This window comes from Ptiloglossa arizonensis, chromosome 3 (genome assembly GCF_051014685.1).
Source record: "Ptiloglossa arizonensis isolate GNS036 chromosome 3, iyPtiAriz1_principal, whole genome shotgun sequence".
Classification (NCBI taxonomy): Eukaryota; Metazoa; Arthropoda; class Insecta; order Hymenoptera; family Colletidae; genus Ptiloglossa; species Ptiloglossa arizonensis.
This window is the reverse complement of record NC_135050.1, coordinates 20865564-20882262: the sequence shown is the minus strand read 5'-3', so window position 1 is coordinate 20882262 and position 16699 is coordinate 20865564. Positions and strand designations below refer to the sequence as shown.

General features: G+C 47.7%; 1 protein-coding gene across 13 annotated transcripts in view; it reads left to right on the top strand.

The window, feature by feature from the left end:
* LOC143144991 (disks large 1 tumor suppressor protein-like) overlaps positions 1–16699 on the top strand; it is a 796996-nt gene that overhangs the window by 9460 nt on the left and 770837 nt on the right. For 9 of the 13 annotated variants that reach the window (XM_076307929.1, XM_076307924.1, XM_076307923.1 and 6 more), the window contains exons 1-2: positions 4643–4760; positions 16581–16658. The exons of 1 other annotated variant lie outside the window; for it this stretch is intronic. In XM_076307929.1, the coding sequence (XP_076164044.1) occupies positions 4658–4760; positions 16581–16658 (181 nt within the window). In that variant the 5' untranslated portion in view covers positions 4643–4657. Of the gene's footprint in view, positions 1–4642; positions 4761–16580; positions 16659–16699 lie in introns of those variants that run through there. 3 more of the 13 variants (XM_076307928.1, XM_076307927.1, XM_076307926.1) reach the window with 2 other exon arrangements.

Here is a 16699-nt window from a genome sequence, read left to right as displayed (position 1 = left end):
TTTGATCGTATTGCGAACAGCGATGGTCAGTCTTGTTTTCGAATGCACTTCGTGTTCCTCGGTTGTGCATTGTTGCGCGAAAAACTGTCGTCCGCGAACGTCCAATAAAAATTGCTACTTTAACGTACACGTCGATTTTACCGTAGAAACGTTTTACCAACTATTCGTAGAACGTGACTGGATAAAGAACGGTCCGATCAAAATTGCTGCTTATACGCACGATTCGATTTACTTTGAAGACAACCACGTAGACGATAATTGACCAAAGATTTGGGGAACGTGATTCGATAAGAATTCTACCTTATTTGTTTCGGAAACAATTACGTACGCGATAATTGAACGATGATTCGTGGAACGTGACTCGATAAAAAGCGTTTCGAGGAAAATTGCCCGGTACGTATTTGCTTTACTCTGAAAACAACTACGTACGCGATAATTGACCAACGATTCGTTGAACGCGACTGTACACGTTCACGGTCGTACAGAATGGTTCTAGAATCTGGGACAAGCTATTATTCCACGGATAAGTAAAGCGACGTGGCGCGAAAGTAGAAGAAGCGTCTGGCGCGATTCGCGATAAAAAGAGATGGCCTTGAACGGTCAATTGATTTAGTTCCCAGCCGAGAACCACGACGACGACTTATACCCCTTTTCTGATCGAAGCTAGGTAAAACTCGAGTTGAACGTTGCGCGAGAGATCGTCTTTCTCTGACCGTATTTTCTCCTAAAAGCAACAACGTGGCTGCAAAGCGCGTCTGAACCTCTCTTTAAACGAAGTAAGCGTTGCTTTTTTCGCGTAAACCGAGTCTTCGTTTCTCGCGCGAAGACGTTACCGTAACAACCGGAAACACGTTTTGAAATATTTACAGGTAAGCGAATAAAACGCACGTTTTACGAACCGAAAGAGCCTACGACTTGTACGTTTGCGCAGAGAGGACGCAATGCGTTGCATTTGCGACGAGAACCGTGGTCGAAGGAAGGACTGCGTTTCGACAAAGTGTGACTACGTTTTTATGCACCAATTTCTGTCTACCGCCGCTTTAAAAAGAAACACAGCCCCAATTCCCGGTATTCTCCTCTCTCGTCGATCGTCGATTCGAGAATTATTTATCATTCCGTTATTTGTTCGCCAACGGAGAATTACGATCAATTTTTCGGCTCCGTTCGCGTGAAAATTCCACGAGCGAAGTAGGATACCTTAATTTCGAACGTAGCTGGTCGGTTGGAACGAATTCTGCGTAGGTCGAGAGCTTCGAAAGAAACGAGACCGTGGAATAGATAATATCGTGGTTCGACGCTTCTACGAGCGCTAATGGTCAGCGTGTTCAGCTCCCGAGGAGGAGTATTCGCACCGATTATCGTCGATTAATATCTCGGTAGGGCTTTGGGAAGTTGATAGAATTATACACGTAGTGGATATTACGCGGAACGTGGCCCGGTCGTAAACCTAATTGTGTCGGGGGATTGTCCAGGACGGTGTGTACGGAAACCGTGTGCGGTTCGACGAGAGCGAATTTCAATAATTAACACTCGCTCGACCGCAAGATCTTCCTTGTATTTACGTTCTCGTTTTCGATTCGTTAATCGTCTCGAAATTAATTTCGTCCGTTAGATTCCGTAGAATCGTTCTCGGAAATTGACCACTTCGATGAAACGCAGAAACATCGATCGATTTTCGAAAGGAAAACGTTCGTTCGATTTCGATCGTTTTCGTAGCGGTACATATCGATCTCGATTCCCGGAAAACGTCGTTAATTTTTAACGAGAATCGACACACCGGGGGCATCGTTAGCCAGAATAACTATCGGTGATGCCCGGTATATTTGGCGTTAATGAGCACTCGTTGTTGCCAATTAGTATCGATGGATCGAGTTTGGCGACCGCGTTGGGTGTTCGTGACGTAGCGCGGTATCAATTCGCGTGTCGAAATCGCTCGTCTGTCTTTAGACTGCAGTTCGTCCGCACTCGTGCACAAAAGCGCATTGTTTTGCATCGCGGCAAGTTTTCGAGCGGATGTCGTCGCTGTCGTCGCCAATATTCCGCATACGTCGGATTTCGTTCGAAATGATCGCGTCGTTGCGACGTAAAGAAAAAAAAAAGAAGAATTCGATTCTCCCTCTCTGACCGTTCTTTCATCGATTCCCTCGGGCGTTCGGAAATTTTCAAGGAATTTCAACGAAGAATCGCGCGTCGATGCATCTGCGATCCAGCCTGTAGTGGTTTAATAATAACGCAGCTTTAATTGCGGTTTGCGTATCTCATATTTTTAGCACGCTCCAGCCAGGAAGGCGAACGAATACGCCTGCGATATCGAAAGATGTACTCGCGCGTGCAGTTACGCGTACGCGTAATTACGTTGTTACGCGTTTTACACGCGGCGAAATATTAATTCCCGTGCGTACATAGGTACGATATATTTATTTTATATATATGTATTTGTATAATATATTCGAGCAATTCGCGCGAGTTCTACGCGATACATCCACGGAACGGAATTAAAGCGGAATATACCCGGCGATGTAATAACTCGTTTGTTCCCCTCTTATCGCTTTCGCAAAATTTAGAGACGGAAGAGGTGGAAGCGACAATTACGCTCGATTAAGCACTTCAGAGGTACCTACGGTACGTTCACGGGACCGAGAGATTCCGGGTTATGACATTTTTTCAAGATTTATTCCCCGAACGTTTCATTATACTTTAAAAGATTCTCGGAGATGTACGAATCGCGAGAGGTCCGATAAAGAGATTCCCGAAATAAAATGTACTTTACCGTTAACGTAAGAACGGCCCGTTCTTTTTACAAATTTTATTATTCATTTTCCTCGATCCCGAAGAAGGACTTCTTTAAACGAGATCGTAACGCGAGCAAGTTGCAACGTTCGATCTTTATTTCTGCGATCTTCCCGAGAGACAATTCATCGCTCGATTTATTTACAGTTCGGTAAATTATTCTCCGAGCGAGATCCGATAGTTGCGTCGAAAACGATACAACGTACTCGTATCGACGCAACGGTTTATTTTTCTTTCTCATTCTTTGGAATCGTCGTCTTACGGGTCTTCTTCGAGAAACGGTCCGTTCGTCTACAAAAATAGAAGAGAAACAAAAACGCGAAACGCGCGTAACGATCGAACTTTTCGTTCTCCTCTCGCCGTGGCACTTTCCCTCCGAAAGTTAGTTTCCCGGCTTTTCCCGCGTATCGCAAAATTTCTTACCGCGCGATCGCGAAAGACTCTGCGTCGGTGTGCCGTGGACTTCCACGCAACGTTTCCTGTACACGGAGTGCAGACAAAATATATACACGTACGTATCTACACCAGACACTCGAAGAAAATCTCGGCGTCTATAAATGTTGTCTGCATGTGGGGCACACGAAGTCACGCTCACCGTCACGGGTGTGTCTTTACGCGCGACACACGGTTCGACGGAATGCTCACACAGGTAGCGTTATGTATGTATAAAGACACTCGCGGGGACGCACATGTATACCGTGATTCTTCTAATGTGGGACGCAGCCGAGAATGCTAAATTTAGGGTAGGTTCGAGCAGTCGATTCTCGAATGGTAACCCACGCATGTCGCGGGTGCGTCAGTCGTTGGTTCGAAACGGTTTTTTTCGCGGGACGATACCCGAGGCGGGCCTCGTTTTCAGTGTTTTTCGCGCGGAGACGCGTGACGAAGGGGCACGGCCAGTTTTACGACGAATTACCATCGACGGAGCGACACTCGACGCTCGAACGGAACTCGAAAACGCGCGGTTCAAACGCACGGGAACAATTTTCCGTGTCAGGTGTCGTCGAACCGCCACCACGTGCCGAGGCGTCGCGATACAAATAAATAGTAAGCGGGCTGGCCGGACGCCAACGCGCGCCATTGTCGTCGTTGAAATTGGAAATACATATTCCCGATTCGGACGTAGAATCGTGACAATTACCGAACGATCTTCCCCGAACCGTGTCACGAGTGACTCGATAGGTAAAACGTTCTCGAGTTACCTGTCGTCGGATCATTTTTGCGCGTCGAGTTGAAAGTTCGTCCCTGTGTCGCGCTTTCGACTCGAGAACACGCCACCAAGAAGAAGAAGAAGAAGAAGAAGAAGAAGAAGAAGAAGAGGAAGAGGAACGATTGTCGCGAAGATTCGAACATTTTCTACGAAACGAGGAATCAACGGTGATCGTCGAAGGGATCGCGGAAAAGTTGCCGTTTGTTTCTTAGAAATAAAATCGTGGACCGCGCGGCGACGTTCGATTCGCAGAGCACGCGCAAGGAAGGCTCCGGGTGACAAGAACCGGCACGACCGTGTCGGAAATGCGACTACCGTCTGTATGCCGTCTACACGTATGACGACATCTGGGGTGTCTCGTCGAGATTTTTTTCAGACGCGTCTCGCCGAGTCCACTTCGCGTCTGCGACGGTCGATGATCCCTCGACGTTTTCCTTTGATACTTTTCCAACTTTCCAACAAGCTGCGGCGGTATCGCTCGTAAACGTAGAAAGTGCGACGATCGAAGGGACCGATGCGTCGCTAGGATCGCGGGACCGGCTGGAGCCTCGTAACGGAGTATCGATGCTCGAGCGTCGCGACGCCGAAAGTTTGTAAATATCGGAGAGGAGTCTTCATTCGAGACGAAAGACTGCTACGGCGATTCTCGTGCACAACATGTGGGTCCCGGTAATTTCTATCCTCTGGACCATCGTGTACTTGGTGCAACGTAAAATTACGACGAAAAGTTTCGCGTATCCTTCGTTAACCGAGACAGCAGGTAATGCGAGTTCACGATTAATTTTACGTCCGTTGAAATTTCGCGAGAGCGTACTCGTATAAAGTTATAATTAGATATATTTTCAATTTCGCTCCGGAGAGAATTTGTTTCGAGAAGTTCGTTTCCCGACGACGATCGGCAGCATCGGCTCGAGACGATTTTAAATTCGAAAGACGGACGAAACACGCCCACCGGACCGCTGTATTTCCCGCTGGCAAAATATCGATTATTCTCTAACCGGAATTTACGAGCATTTCGGTCGCGCGAAATTGCGTTTCACCGGGTTAGGTATTAATGCAAGTAGTTATGCGATTTCTATTGCCATTTCTGTGCTCGCTCGTGATTTACACGATTCGGTGTAACATCGTATCAGGTTCCCTGGAATTTGTTTCAGATTGGAGTTGCAATTCCGAATGTCAAATTAGCTAATTAATTAGCAAATAACCGAACGGGTGGAATGTTACTCGCGGGCTGTTACGGTCGGACGTGTGCGCGTTTCGGTGGTAATCGTGTTCTTAATCGCGTCGTTTAAGAAAGACTTTGACGATTGCAATTCGATTATCGGTTTCTGAACGTCGATCCAACGCGATTACGTCGTTCAACGGTAATCGTCGTTACCGTTACGAACGTCAACGTTCCATTTTTCGTTTCGCTACATTCGAAATAAATCTGTCGCACGATAAAGTATCGTACGTACACATCGGAGATTAAATTCTTTTTTACCTCGCTTTTACCGAGGTACAAGCGTTATCTTCCCTGCTAAATGCACGCGACGCGATGCGTTGTTCTCTACGATAAATTCTGCACGGATATATTTTTGATAAATCGCACCAATTTCGCGGGAGTCGTAAACGTTGCAAATAAATACGATTTGCAACAATTTCCGAGGTCTTTCTCGTTGCGCCGGTTATTCTTATTCATGGTCGAGCACTCTAGGTTCCGGTTGCAAAAGAAAAACCACCACGCGCTTTGTGTCCGAAATAGTGTCTTACTTCGCTAACCCGTGAACGGAGGACGCCCGTTTTTCGTAGTTTCCGTGTTTTTCGAATCGAAAAATGTTCCATCGGCCCGTAAGAATTTTTACGATAATTTTGTTCCGCGCGTATAAATTCGGTGTAGATGTGCTGGTACGTTAAAAGGTCGACGCAGTCTGTTGCGTGCACGGATCGAGCGAGTCGGCGAATAATCTCGAATAAGCGTCTCTGGCTCGACTAACGCTATCCAAAATTTGAAACAGAACCCTATGAATAAATTAACGCGTTCGGTGCGCAAGATCCAACGGGCGGGCACGAGAGACGTAGATTCTCCGCGAGAACTCGATAAGTAGATTAGCATAGCGAATATTTCGGGGGTTCTGGCATCGTAACGACACAATCGGGAATACAAACGACCAACAATCGGTTCGAGAATACCGATAACGCGCCCCGTGGAACGAGCACGAGGGTAAAACGTTCGATCGTTGTTTCGTCGTACTTTCCGACCACGCGACCCAACCACCGAGTTTCTTGCGCGTTCGTGAAATCGTGAATCGCGAAATGGAACTCGACGAGTTTCGTCGAAACGTTCGAACGTAACGAGCGGGAAACGAAGCGCATCGGCGATGATCGAGGGAATTTCTCGAGGGACGAATCGACGCAACGAACGCGGAGACCTTCGGACGCGGTCAAGATTCGCGGCATGCGCGACGCGAGTCGAGATCGAGAATTTCGAGCAGAATCCAACGACGGGGAATTGGCACCGTGGAAAGTCTTAGGAAGCTCCCGACGAGCGAATTAACATAACGGAAAATCCCGAGAGCGAAGATTTAACCGATAAAAATTGGCACGGCGAACCGCTCGGGTACACCTGGCCGGTCTGACCGTCGCGATCTCGGATTCCAGACGGAATTCAACGAATAAATTGGCATCGTTAAAAGTTCGAGACGGGTTTTCTACGCCTGTTGCGTTACCGCGGCCACCGAGAATTCTCGATAACGTTCGACGAATGGATCGAGGATGGTTACCCATCGGTCGATATTCCACGGTGGTTGTGTACTCGTTGCGCGTCCACGGTGCAACTGACGTCGCCGAGACGCGTCTCGTTTCCTCGTTCTGTGCTCTCGGTTTCGTTGATCCGCGAGAGCTCGGTCTCTCCCACCACGGGAGCCGGTGTGTCCGTTCCCCCGATTCTATCTTCGTTTCCCCTCGATTCTCTTCACCGTCTCCCCGCCCCCCTAGTTTTATCTTTCCTCTCCCGCGTGTTTGTCTTCGAAATTCGCTCGGGGTTACCCAGACGTGACGTAGATGCCCGCTATTCTGGTCATCGTGTGACGTCGTCCTCAGGGTGTTCAGAAATAAACTCGAGTGGCAAGGTGCTCCACGTTGCGTGGCCTCTTTCTCTCGTCCACCTCTTTTAACCTCCATTTGTCACTGTCTTCCCGCTTGGCCCGCGGTGATACACGCCCGATCCGACGCCGACGATTATTGTGTCACGGACGAGCACCGCCGCGGAAAATTAGCCCGGTCGATTTAAATCTGTCCGAGATTTTTCGTTACACGTTGGACAAACGATCGGCGGGGTTCCCCGCACGATCGGTTCTTCGCGTCTCGTTCGAAAACGATCCGCTCGGTTGCGCGCATAGTTGGCAAACGGTGGCCTAACCTTGGACCACTTTGACGAAAAACCGAGATCGTTGCGAATTCCGTTTGCTCGCTTTCCGGGGCGATGAAATAGAAAGTGGTCTCGCGCGGAGAGCAACCTGGTTGCTTCCCGATATGGAAATCGTCGTTTATTCGTACGGTACGGGGTTCTTTACCCGCGCGAGGGTGAAAATTGAAACTTTAATCATCGAGCCTTTCGATTCGAGGAGCTTCCGGACAATCGAGACGATTTAAAACCATTCGCGGGAACGAAAATCCGTCTTCGAGCTATTCGTTTCTAATCGTAATCGAGGACCAATCGAGAACCTCGCAACACCGCGATCTCGAAGTACAATTAGCCGGAGTTGTCGCGAACCAATGTTTAGATTTCTCCAAACGATCGAGAATCGTTTTACTCTCCGCGAAGTTACTTTCGCAGATACATCGTCGAAATTCTCCCATCTTCGAAATCATTTTCCGCGACGATCGTCCTCTTGTACCCGCGAGAACGAAACGTTCGCGAAAACATCGATGACCCGATGGCCGAAAATTCCCTCGCGGACGAGAAATTTGCCCGGCCGTTGGCACGGCTAATGGAGGGGTTCGGTCGTAATTGAACACCGGGTCGAGCGTAAGAGAACGGGCGAAAGAAGCCCCGAGATCGCGGGCGCGCCAACTCTCGTCAGAACGTTCAACCTTCGTTCCCTCGGTTCGAGTTTCCGCGAGCGTAATTTCACGATTCGCGCGAACCGTCTCGCGCGACGACGAGAACCTCGGCCTCGGTCCCCGAGCAATCCAAACGGACGGAAGTTGCATCCGTTTGTCGGCGAGCCGGCGCGGCCGGGGGTTGTAAACGAGCGCGGGTCGCTGTAGTCGTTCGTAGGCGACAAAAATTTAATTAGACTCTTTAATTGGACTAAGAGCGAAGTTCCGAGAGCAAGGTCCGAAAGTAAGAGTCTGAAAGTCGGAGAGTGAGAAAGCAAGAATCCGAACGTAAGAAAGTACGAGAGTAAGGGTTTTGAGAGTCGGAGTCTGAGAGTGAAATTCTGCGAGTGAAATTCTGAGAGTAAGAGTCTGAGAGTAAAATTCTGAGAGTAAGGTCTGAGAGTAGAATTCTGAAAATAAAATTCTGAGAGTGAAATTCTGAAAGTAAGGTCCGAAAGTAAGAGTGGTTACCGTTTACGAACAGGGAACAGAGGGTCGACGCAAGGGCCGCGAAGGTGCGGAAGCCAGGAGGCTGGATCCACAGCCCCGTGAGGTTTCTTTATTTTTTCCATCGTTTCCGAGGGAACGACCGACCGACTCGTCTTTCGCGAAACCTCGTATCGATCTGCCTCTTTCTCGCTCCTCTTCCTCTCCCCTTCGATCGTTCCCATTCCTCCGCCCCCCCGCGCTCTCCTTTCGATTTCCTCGGCCCCCAGGCCCCCGCCGTAAATACATTTCCGCATGGAAAACGCCACTTTTAAACTTCGCCGTCCCTTTTTGCGCCACGCATTCATCTTTTATCGTTGTAAACGCGGTTGCTCGCTTCGGCACCGTTCGTCCTTCGCTCGTCCCGTCTCGGCTCGCTGCCCGCGAAGAATAGGAATTTTCTTCCTCCACGGTCCCACGGGGGTGGAAAGTTAACGGCACGACGACGCCGGAACTATTTCGAGTAACGACGGTTTTGCCGCTCGTCCGCGTACCGCGTACCGCGTTCGCGCTTCTTTCAGTTTGCTCCGTGGCGCGCGACAAAGCCTCTTTCTCGGCCGTAAGTACCATTCGAGACGATCGCGCGCGGGTTTGTTTCGGAACGCCGGAGGATTCGGGGCTGCGCGGGGAACATCCTCCAGGGGTATCCCCTGGTTTTTAAGGGAATTCGTAGGTTCGTAGGACGAACGAAGGGATTTTTCTTCTTAGAGAGCGATAAGTCGAGTTCAAGGGGCGGAACTATCCTGGGAGGTTTCTCGTCACGTTTTATCGGGTGTACCGATATTGAAGCGTTTTGAATCAACTTTGCGTAGCTTTCGAAGAAATTACGGACACGATGTAACAGACGTAAGAAACTTGAGGGTGGACGGAGCGTAAGGAAGCACGAATCCAAGTTAACGAATACTATTACAATTCTCTGTTTGCACTTATTAAATACAAGAACGAATAGCGTTACGTTCACTTTTGCGATCAATCGACGGTTTCGAGTAACTCGATCCGGAATACTCCGCGCGTGTACGAGGTGTAAAATTCGCTGGTGTCGAGGACGCGAACCATGGATAATTCAAGGCGCGTTCGAGTCACCGTCGCGAACGAGTCTCGAAAGGACCACTCTTCGAAACGCGAATCGAACGCGTACGATCGAGCCACCGTATGGAAATCGATGCGCGAAACTCCGACGCGTTCGAAACTTTTTCACCGACCACTTTCCAGATTGAACGAACACCGCGAAAATATATTTATAATATTCCGGCTCGTAGAATCGGCAATGATCTCGCCGCGCCCGCAATTACCATATTTCTCCATCATTGGTAATCCATTTTCTTCGCGCGTATAGTTTCGGTATCTGTTACTCTCTGTAATTGAATTTCGAATTCGCCCGTACTCGGACGAGAGCCGCGCAACGCGGGACCAAGCTCGTGGCACGTGGAAAGTTGATCGGCGACTCGATTTACCGAGGTTTAATTAAACTCGACGCTTGAACTGTTTACAGGGACGTAAGAAGCGTGCGCGAGAATGCTAACGAGGATTGTACCGTTGTGGGCAGAGTTCGTTCGGTAACCAAGTTCGAAGGGCCGCGAAACAACGAGATCGGAGGGAAAGTTGTTGCGCGCGAGAACAAATTATAAGTCGCGGAGAACCGATCTTTGAAACCGATTTTCTACCCTTTTTTTTTTTCTTCTCTTCGCTTCGAAGTATTCAGTTCGTCGCGTTCAAGGTACCGCGGTAAATAGTCGATCTTACCCAGCGATATTTCGGAACGATTCTCCGGGAAGAAATAGTTCATTACTTCGTAAGACGATTCGAGAACTTGGAACTCGGGAAACGAACGGTATCAAACTCCTGTCGAGGATACCGTCTTTGTCCTCCCGGATTTACGATCCGCCATGCACGCGTCGGAAAGTTTCGCAATGTTTTTTCGTTGTTTCGTATCGTAAATCTCGCCGACTGTTTCCAATTTTAACGGTTTTCGTCCGCGGAGAAGACGATTTATCCGTCACGAACCCTTTTTCCGCGGGATACGTTCAGGGACGAAAAAACGGCGGGAAATCCGTCCCGATTAAAAGATCCTACCTCGTGACCGTATATACGTAACGATGGAGAAGAAAACGATTCACCGTTTGGTGGATAAATCGCAAACGTGGAAGTCAAGGTTCCTTCGGTACGAGGTCTTCGATCGAATCTGGACGACTCTCGATCTCGTTGAATAATATTTCCGATGGTGATCTCCAGCTGTGGTGTCTCTCGTTAGAAATTATCGCAACCGCGCGCCGCGAGATTCGTTGGAACGAATTTTTCGGCGAAATATTCGCGCGCAATCCGATCGGTTCGAAACTCTATCCTCCTGGAAAACGAAGCGTCGCGGGTTTCGTATGATCGTCGATCGTGGATTAACGTTTACCGTTTCGATGGTACCGCTCGTCGCGAGAGAGCTCTCGATCTGCGCGCTGCAGCGTCGTAACGCGCGAGTCTCGTTGTCGCGCGACGTTTCCACGATCGACGTATTTCTTTGTCCGTGGGGAAAAAAAATTCGAACAATCTCGGGATACCAGGAATGTTCGTTACAGGTTGAAGTTTTGTCGTCAAAGCACTCAAAGCATCCCCTTGTTCACGGAGTTGCCGTTTCGCGTCTTCGCATCGGCGGGTTCGATACCGCCGTGGGGTTAACGGGCCGGGTATTAAAATATATCTTTCGAATGGCGGGGATGCGTTCGCGAGAATGTGCCCTTTAGGCCGCGTTTTGTTCCGTTTCTCGTGTTCGCGATACGCAAACGTTTAATTGTCGAACCGCTCCCGGTGTTCCAGTTTCGCGATCGTTTTGTGCGAGACCTGTACTGTACACGCGCGGTGAAATATCCATCCGGAAGAATCGATCGATTCGCGGGCGATATCGAGCGCGATTCGGATTCGTATCGTACGGAACCTCGACAATTGGATCACCGGGGAAGAACGTGGTCCCGACTCTGTCCGGAACAGGTGACATTAAGAGGACGGGTTAACGAACCGTTGCGAGGCTCTCGTCGAGCGTTCCGTCTTCCAGGTTGCTCGTATTTACAACTTCTTCCTAAATGGTATTTGTTTCGAAATTGCCAGTGGCTCCGAGTTCGGTGAACCCGAAATTCGTTCCAGCGACACCCACGAACCAACTTGGAACGTTCGAGGAGTTCTTTTCCCTCCCGAATCGAAAGAAACTCGCGGATTCAACGAATACGCAGACGTCGATCGTTTCGACTTTCGCGGTAACCCTCGTAGAAAATCAAACGCCGCGTGTTACGCGCGGGGCGAGAGATTCGCGGCGACGCGTTAAAAAGTTACGTTTAACGAGCATTCGTCTCGAGGGACGAATAAATTTCAAAGTTCCTCAACTTCTATCCGATTTTCTTCGAGGTAGGCGGTTGACCCGGGGCAATTCTCTGATCGTTTTTGTACGTGATCTTTGTGCAAATGTTGAAGCACCGTGGTTCGGCAAACGCCGGAATAATTTCTGAATCTCTAAGAGTAAACTTCGCGAAAAGTTTCTTCCACGGTGTTTCTGTTCTGTATGCTGCACGCGTTCCGAGCGAATTTCAAACGAACCGTATAGACCTACGTATACGTTTCTTTTTTTTTCAACCGATTCCTCATCGAGTACGAAAAACGTTTGGTTCGAAGCGTTCTTTCACCGTTTACGAAAATTTATTCGGTACGTTCTACGATATCGAGAAGACGACACGCAACGATTTCGAGTCGAGTGACGGTTTTGCTCGTTCGTCCGGTCGAAATTGAAAATCGCGATGAATTTTCGAAAACGTGTTCAACGTTTACCGCGATAGCTCGATTCGTTTGCTCTTTTTGAACCGTTCGTCCTATTTTCCTGTACACTACGAAGGGAACAGGTAGGAGGAACGAAAACCTTCGACCTCGAAATTTAAAATCGTAACGAACTCGGTGGTGAAATTTTTTAACCGGTCTCTATTCACTCGGGCCCTTGCATTCGTTCCTGAAAGCCGTCACAAATATATTTTTTACACGGTGTGCACGTGGAACACCCGTTGTATGGTACTCATAATGCACGAGCGGTGGTAGTACTTTTTACAGGTTTCTCTGCGGTATTTCGCTGTCGATTATCCTACGCTTCAGTTCCGTCTTCCATTTTCGAGGAAACTGTAAGACCGGAGACCTAATTACTTTGCCCTCTGTTGTACAGGTAACGTCGGAGATCCATAAACTCCTATTGTACAGTCTCGTAATGGTCCGATGTAGGTCAAGAGTGCCGCTCGATGTACCGTTCTTAAACAGAATCGTTTTCAAACGTCCGCAAAGGCTTTCTCTCGCGGAAATTACTCCGATAATCGAAACAATTAACCGCAAAGATTTACGAACTCGGTGATCCTAGAAGGGGTCAAGCTTTGCTCGTTCACGATCAAAGAGTCGTCCGATCAAAAGCAAAGAGAAAACGAGCCGAGTTAAACGGTGAACGGAAAGCTGTTGTCGATGTACACGAGAGTTACGTACGTCTTGGGTTCTATTTGGGATATTCAAGGTTGCGTGCAGAGTTCTACGCGAGTTTACGGCCAATTACGATCTCTTAAAGTTCCATCGATCTCCCTTTGCACTCGTTACTTTTCCAATCGAGATCGTCGAATCGAGCGTACAGAAGGAATCAAAATTCCTTTGATTTGGGCGAGACAAAGTGGGAAAATTTGCGACTGGAATCGTACCATTGGCCCCAGGGTTGGCTCTGTTTCCTTTTGGTAAGCTCGATCGAAGAGAAAGATAATCGACGCTATCGGAACAGGTGCCCCATTTCTCCTCGTATCCCGCCGCGAGCTACGCAAGCGTGGACACAACTTACGACATATGCATTCTGTACGCTGGTCAGACGCGTTTCATCCGCTGCTGTAAACTCTATTTATTCAACGGAATAACCAGCCAAGAAACGTACGAAATATAATACATCGACGTGAAATTAATAGACAAAGTATTTTATTCTATCGGGTTCTTCGGAAAGTTATTCTGTTTTCCAAAAATTGAGAATGTATAATTTAATAAAATGTTTATACACTCTAAAAAAAATCGTGTTTCGTTTTCACTAAAAAAAAAAACGAAATGACTTTCCGAACAACCCAATGAATCGTTTTCTTTCCAAGAGGTACAAAAATACTGGAACTAATTCGAAAATGAAAGTAACAAGCGTTTAAAGTATCTTCGATGTTATTTTATCATAAATCCTCTCCGTTCGATGCAATGTATATTTAAAGAGTACGTAAACACGAAGAAGCTAACGCGTGGCCAACGATCGAACGAAACAAATTGGAAAAATGGAGCGTATAATAAATTTCGGAAGAGCGAGAGAGCTCGATTGTGCTCACCATTGCTCACCAGCGGTGATTTATATTCACCGTTGGTCAGCAGTGGTCATCGGGGGGTCGACGGTTGTCCGGAGGGCTTAAGGGGACGAGAGTATCCGTGGATAGCCAGGAGTCTGGTTCAAAGTCGAGAGTAGATCCGTCCACCTCGGAGGCTCCACGGAGACTGAAAATGTTCGACCGCGGCTGTTCTATTTATGCCTCCGAGGGAGTGTGACATCACAAGGTCGCCGGCTATTTCGACTCTGTGTTTGTTCCGACGAAAAATTATTTCCCGAGAAATTAAAGTTCCGATAAAATGCAATTACGATCATTTACGATTGTTTACGCAGTAATCGCCATCGTCGATTAATTTGAATATTGTTCGATAATTGTCAACAATTACGAGTAATATTTCCAAACTTCGAGCGTTTCGATGAATTTTCGATCCCGAACCGCGATCCTTGTATATTTTTACGTATTTTATCAACGTCGATCCGTGTAAATAAACTTGCATCGTGTTCCCAAGGAAGATTGGTTACGCGTTTTATCGAAACGAACGTTTCGAAATGTGAAAAATAATTATCGTACGGAGCATCTCGGCCAAACGAGATCCCTCGAGTATCTGCTTTATTTATCGTTGTACGAGAAAATTTCTCTATTAAACGGTGATCTCGTTTCGCTGAGAATCGAATGTCGAACGAAAATGATTTTTCCGCGTTATCAACGACGATTTTTCCACTTCGAACGATCATTTTCCTCCAAACTTCCTGTTTATCGTTAGATCGGATCGGACGTTTATTTTCGGTAGGATTTTTTCGTCCGTGCGTAACACGAGGATTCCGTAAACTGGATTTTTGGAAAAAAGCCCAAGTGTAAAGGTAAATCGAGGCGGTCGACCGTGATTTCTGCCTTGGTCTCCGGTCGTCCATTTCCGGAACAATCGGGAAGAGAGATTTCATTACCTCTCACCCGGATATAACGTCGTTCTCCTTTGACGCCATCGTTCGATGGATTCACTTCGTGCAACCTCATAAACGATGAAAATAGGTCAGGGATAAAGTTATTCGAGGCTGTAAGAGGATCGTTGTTTCCTTTGTGTGGATATTGCAATCTTCGTAACTTGTGTCGTAAAATTCGATTTTAATTTCCTCCACTTCCGTGAAACGTACGTTCGTCAGGCATTCGTGTTCACCTCGGTAAGGATCCACTTACTTCCGAATCGAAACTTCCGACTGTATTATTAAAAATTCGTTACTCCGTTACGTCGAACGCTCTCGATGTTCGCGAAGGCGGTTAGATGGAAAATAATGACACTGTTCGGGAAACAAAGCCAACGTGCGTTTGTAAATACAATCGTAACAACGCTCTAGGTATTCCACGAGGAAACAAAGACCTTCCGTGCGAGCGTATCGGGTCGGACGTCATAGTCAACCTTCGTAGGGCAAAATGATTCGATGTTCGTATTCTATTTACGCGTGGTACCGCGTTCTCCTCGATCGGACCTTGTTCTTTCTCGGACGCGACACGACTGTTAACAAAAATTCAATCGCGCGTACTCGAGGAGCCACTGTAAATTGTGAAAGTTTTTTCTCGGAGACGGAAAGAAGTTACAAGTCGGTCCGGTTCCAATTATAACTCGGGGGTTTCTTAATACGACGGAATAATATGAAAAAATGTGAACGAAAGCCGGTTCCACTTTTACATCGGTATTTACAAAGGTTCCACAAGTTTTCTTTGTAATCTGCTCCTATTTCCGGTCCTCTCCGTTCAGGCTCGGCGAACTGTTGAACTCTTCGCTATAAGTTCGAGGTTCGCGGTTGTAACCTTAGAACTTTGGCAAATTTTGCTCGATTGTCGACCAGATGGATCTGCTCTAGCTGCGCTAGAACTGCAGTCTAAGGATTAGAACACGGTTGGCGGGAACGCGGCTTGGAGGGTGCGCGGTTATATCGCGCTGCGAGGTGATAAAACCGCTAATTGTTCGAAAGCAAACTTTAGGTCGCGCTGGAACTGCGTCCGGACTACTGAAACAGCTGCGGCGATGAGTCTAATTCATCGCGCGAAATATTGCGACAGTTTTTGAACCGGTGCCTTCGTTCCATCGAATCGCGACGACAACGAATCATTTTCAAACTTCGAGGCGGCCAAGTCGTAAACGAGTAAATAATACAAATCGACACCAATGTTTTAAAAAATTGCATCTCCCAAAGTGTCGGTGGTACGTCTACTCGAATTAACGAAAGGAAATCGGCGATACCGTGAATCTCGTTTTATACGAAAGAAAATAAAAAAAGCCAGATATGTTAATTTTGCTGGCCGAAACTGTAAGGCCACCGTATAACCTTCCACCGTAAACAGTCGTAAAAAGATTAAATTCGCGATACCAGGTTTTCGCTCGCGTTGAAAGTGCTACTTTAATATTCGTTTTACGGCGGTCATTTTATCGCTGCGCCATTATTCGTCAGCTCGTCTTTTCTAGTACGTGGAAAGGTCGTTTCTAAGGTATCTGTATCGGTGGTTCGAAACGCGGGGAAAAATTATCTTCTTATTTGATTCTCCGAAAAATTATTTCCGAAAGAAATTTCTCTACGATATCTAATCGCGTGTTCTCGCGACGCGACCGAATTTCGCGTTCGGGGAACAACGAACGACGAAGTAACTCGTTCGATTTTTTGTTGCAGGTGAGTGCGACCGGTTGTCGGGGTGCAACATCGAAATCATCACGGAGGTCGCGTATCGTCCGGTACGGAAGCACACAGGTAGGGAAAACACCGATCAACGCGCCTCGAGGGTGACGTCG